The sequence below is a fragment of the Morus notabilis genome, unplaced genomic scaffold (assembly GCF_000414095.1).
Source record: "Morus notabilis unplaced genomic scaffold, ASM41409v2 Scaffold991, whole genome shotgun sequence".
NCBI classification, from domain to species: domain Eukaryota; kingdom Viridiplantae; phylum Streptophyta; class Magnoliopsida; order Rosales; family Moraceae; genus Morus; species Morus notabilis.
The window spans coordinates 73,493-76,760 of NW_010366779.1; the positions used below are offsets into that span (position 1 = coordinate 73,493).

General features: G+C 31.5%; 1 protein-coding gene across 1 annotated transcript in view; it reads left to right on the forward strand.

Annotated features, from left to right (window-relative positions):
• Positions 1-2,488: 2,488 nt before the first annotated feature.
• The window catches only part of LOC112094087 (squalene monooxygenase-like), a 7,161-nt gene continuing 6,381 nt past the window's right edge, over positions 2,489-3,268 (forward strand). Inside the window, exon 1 of the mRNA XM_024174148.1 lies at positions 2,489-2,544. Coding sequence (XP_024029916.1) covers positions 2,489-2,544 — 56 coding nt within the window. The remainder of the gene's footprint in view (positions 2,545-3,268) is intronic.

Below are 3,268 nucleotides of genomic sequence, written 5' to 3' on the forward strand. Positions count from 1 at the left end.
TTGATATGGTATAGTGTGATTTTAGATATCTTAACATACCCAAAACTAAGCTTATGATATCTCTTTTGAAAACTCTAGATGTCTAATTCGATTAGGCACTAATTTTGTAATTTTTGGGGCTGTGTAGAATATATTATGATTATTTTCATAACAGCCACTAAAGCTACTTTTAAAAAAAAAAAATTGATAAAATAAAAAACTGAGACTCTTACTTTTTGAAATAAGATTGCTGTACCTAAACCACCATTACTACCATTTAGAACATGTTATTAGTGACGTGTGGGAGTTAAAATCACGTCATTTAGAGTTTTGTAACCCGAGTCGTGCGCATTATAAGTTTCTACAAGAAACTTCCCAAAAGCTGTCAAAACCAGAAAACGACAGACTTTTGATTTCTTGAAAACTGTTTTTGAGGCATTTAGAGAGCTTGGATTTGGGCATATGATAGCTCGTTAGAAATATCAACGTGTCTACTTTCTTATGGAGTTCATTTGAAATTTTTGGAGACTTAGATAATAATTTATGTATATTCCCGTCAAGGTCAACAGATTTGCTAATTTACTGGATTTATGAAGAATATAGATTCAAGTTAGAAATTGATTTATGATTGAACAATTGGTAATTTTGAGCCTTTGTGGTTATTATTAAGTATGAGGTCCTAAAGGGAATATGATGAAAAGTGTTAAAAGGATAAAACCAACACTTGATAACTATAATATCTCAAGGAGACTTAATGAATCTTATTGGAGTACGACACTTTTACATTGTTGTTTATGCTTTCATGGATATTTTATAGATTATTGAACTTAGCATGTTCATTTCTTGAGTTTTGATCTTATTTGAGCATGAGATTGCATTTCTCTTCCCTTTTGGACATATTTCATGGATTTCTACTTTCTCCGTGTAAAAGTTAGTTTTCATTGATGTTGAGACTTTAAAAATAATTCTGAAAAATATATCTGTATATATATAGCGATTATATAGAAAACCTTCCCAAAAACCTGACTTGCGCGAATCATGATTTTCGGAAGTGAATTTTAGAAAACAGATTAAGTCTCGAGTTGAGATAATTCGAGCATAATATATTTAAGTTTTCAAACATTATCTAATGAGCATTTTAGATAGTTGACTTCAACATGATGGCCTAGAGATCGAGATATAGAGATCGTATCGTTGGACGCAGGTCTAGAAACCCATACGGGCCACTTTCATAATGGTGATATCAAGACTTTGCACCAAATTACGTATCGGTACTTTGAAAGAGCATTTCAAACTACCAGCGTATGATCTTTATCTTTCTTCTATTTACAAATTACTTGGATATCCTAGTGTCTAATAGAATTACAAATACCCAGTATTTGTAGACTACATAGACACCGGGTACCTTATCACTTTTAAAATTAATTTGAAAATGATATAGTATTTTGAAAGAGTTTTCAAATACTTGATTATCCGTTTGACTATACATTTGACTGCCCCAGTCATGATTATGTTTTTTTTCACATATTATCACCTCCTGCATTTGAGTTATGCATTTTATTTTCGATAGTGTTCGAGTCTTTATGAGTATTTCACCTTCCTTGTTTTATTGTCGTTATCTCTTTTTCCCCTACTGGGCATTTGGCTTACCCATACTTTAAATGTTTTTCTCCCTCCAGAGTTAGCAGTAGATTTACAGCGTGGTAAGTTGATGCCAATGGATTGAAAGCTCGAGATTCGAGGTGGTTCATTTTATTTTAAATTTACAGTTTTTAATTATGTTTTCATTTTTATGATTTTTTTTAATTAATCCACTTTAATTAAATTAAAATTTAAATTAAACTCAATAATTACAGTTCTATCTTTAAGGTCGTGACAATTTATAATTCAAGGACAACCGTTATAATTTGTTTAAGTAATAATAATATGCAATAATTACGAACCATTAATTTAAACTATTTATGAACCAGTAAACAGGATACGTGGTCGGTGGTGCGCATCAATTTCCTCACCAACTTGCGCATCAATTTCCTCACCAACTTATGATCAATCTACTTCGTCAAAAATTAACTTATGACCAATCCACTAGAAAACAACTTCAAAAAGGGCATTGGAATCAAATGTGATCCATCGATACTAGTAACCCGTTGAAAAAAAAAAAGTCTTAACTATTCATGATAGAGAACATCACGGCTTATCAAATTGACTTTAATGGTTTAACGTAGGTAATTTAAATTTGAATATTCTTTCATTCCAACTCTTAACATAATTAATGGAAGTGCTTAGGCCGAACACAACACAACCATATATACCTAATTAGCAGCCAATGGAGGAAAGAAAAAAAAAAAAAAAAAAAAACTCGCCATGCAACGGAGCATGCATGTATGGTATGTGCTATGTGAACATAATCACACTATTGAGTACAATGGTGCTAAACTGCATATTAATAATAAAGAGTGAGTTTTATACGATAAGATATATAAGTATATTTATATTACAAAAATTGTGGATGCTTAACACAAATGGCGTCTCGAGAGTTTTTCAGAGTGGTACTGGAGTTGATAGGTAAGTCAAATTAAGTTAGTCTTTGTATCGACTTATCCCAAGTCAAATTTCTAGGTTAGCGGGTTCTTGAGCAACTCGTTTACATTGACTTCTGAGATATTAACAAAACAATGTACATCACCTGAGTCGTTATAACACATGCAAGCTATGAATTATTGCTCGTATGACGTAGATTTTTTTTTGTTTTGTCCAATTAATATATCCCTAGCACCAAACGTATCATATGGAAAAGAAACTAACTAGTTTACATTTGACAACGTACGTTGCCGTGTTAATCATGCAGACGAAAGACACCTCTGGTTTAATCTTAACTGTCGTGTAAGTATGAACTTATCTATGCCAATGTGCTTTGATTAACCCCTTCAAGCATTTTTTTTTCCATTCTTTTAATTGCATTGGAAATAAAATAAAATAAAATTACTAATTACGGTACAAAGTACCTCAACATAAAGGAAGACTCAACTCCAAAATAATAAGTTCCACCATTAAATTCAAATGAAATGTTTCTTTAAAAAAATGTAGCAAGTTCCATAAACAAAAGCCCAAATAGAAATATCAAATTGTACCAAACACATATGGCTCTTCCTCCACAATTAGAAAAGGTCCGATGGATTGAGATCGATAGACGCAAAACACCAAGACCACACATTAGGGTGATTTCAAAGAAACTTGTCACTTTGACTTCCCGTTTTAAAAATAAATGAAGAATTTTTTTTTTTTTTTT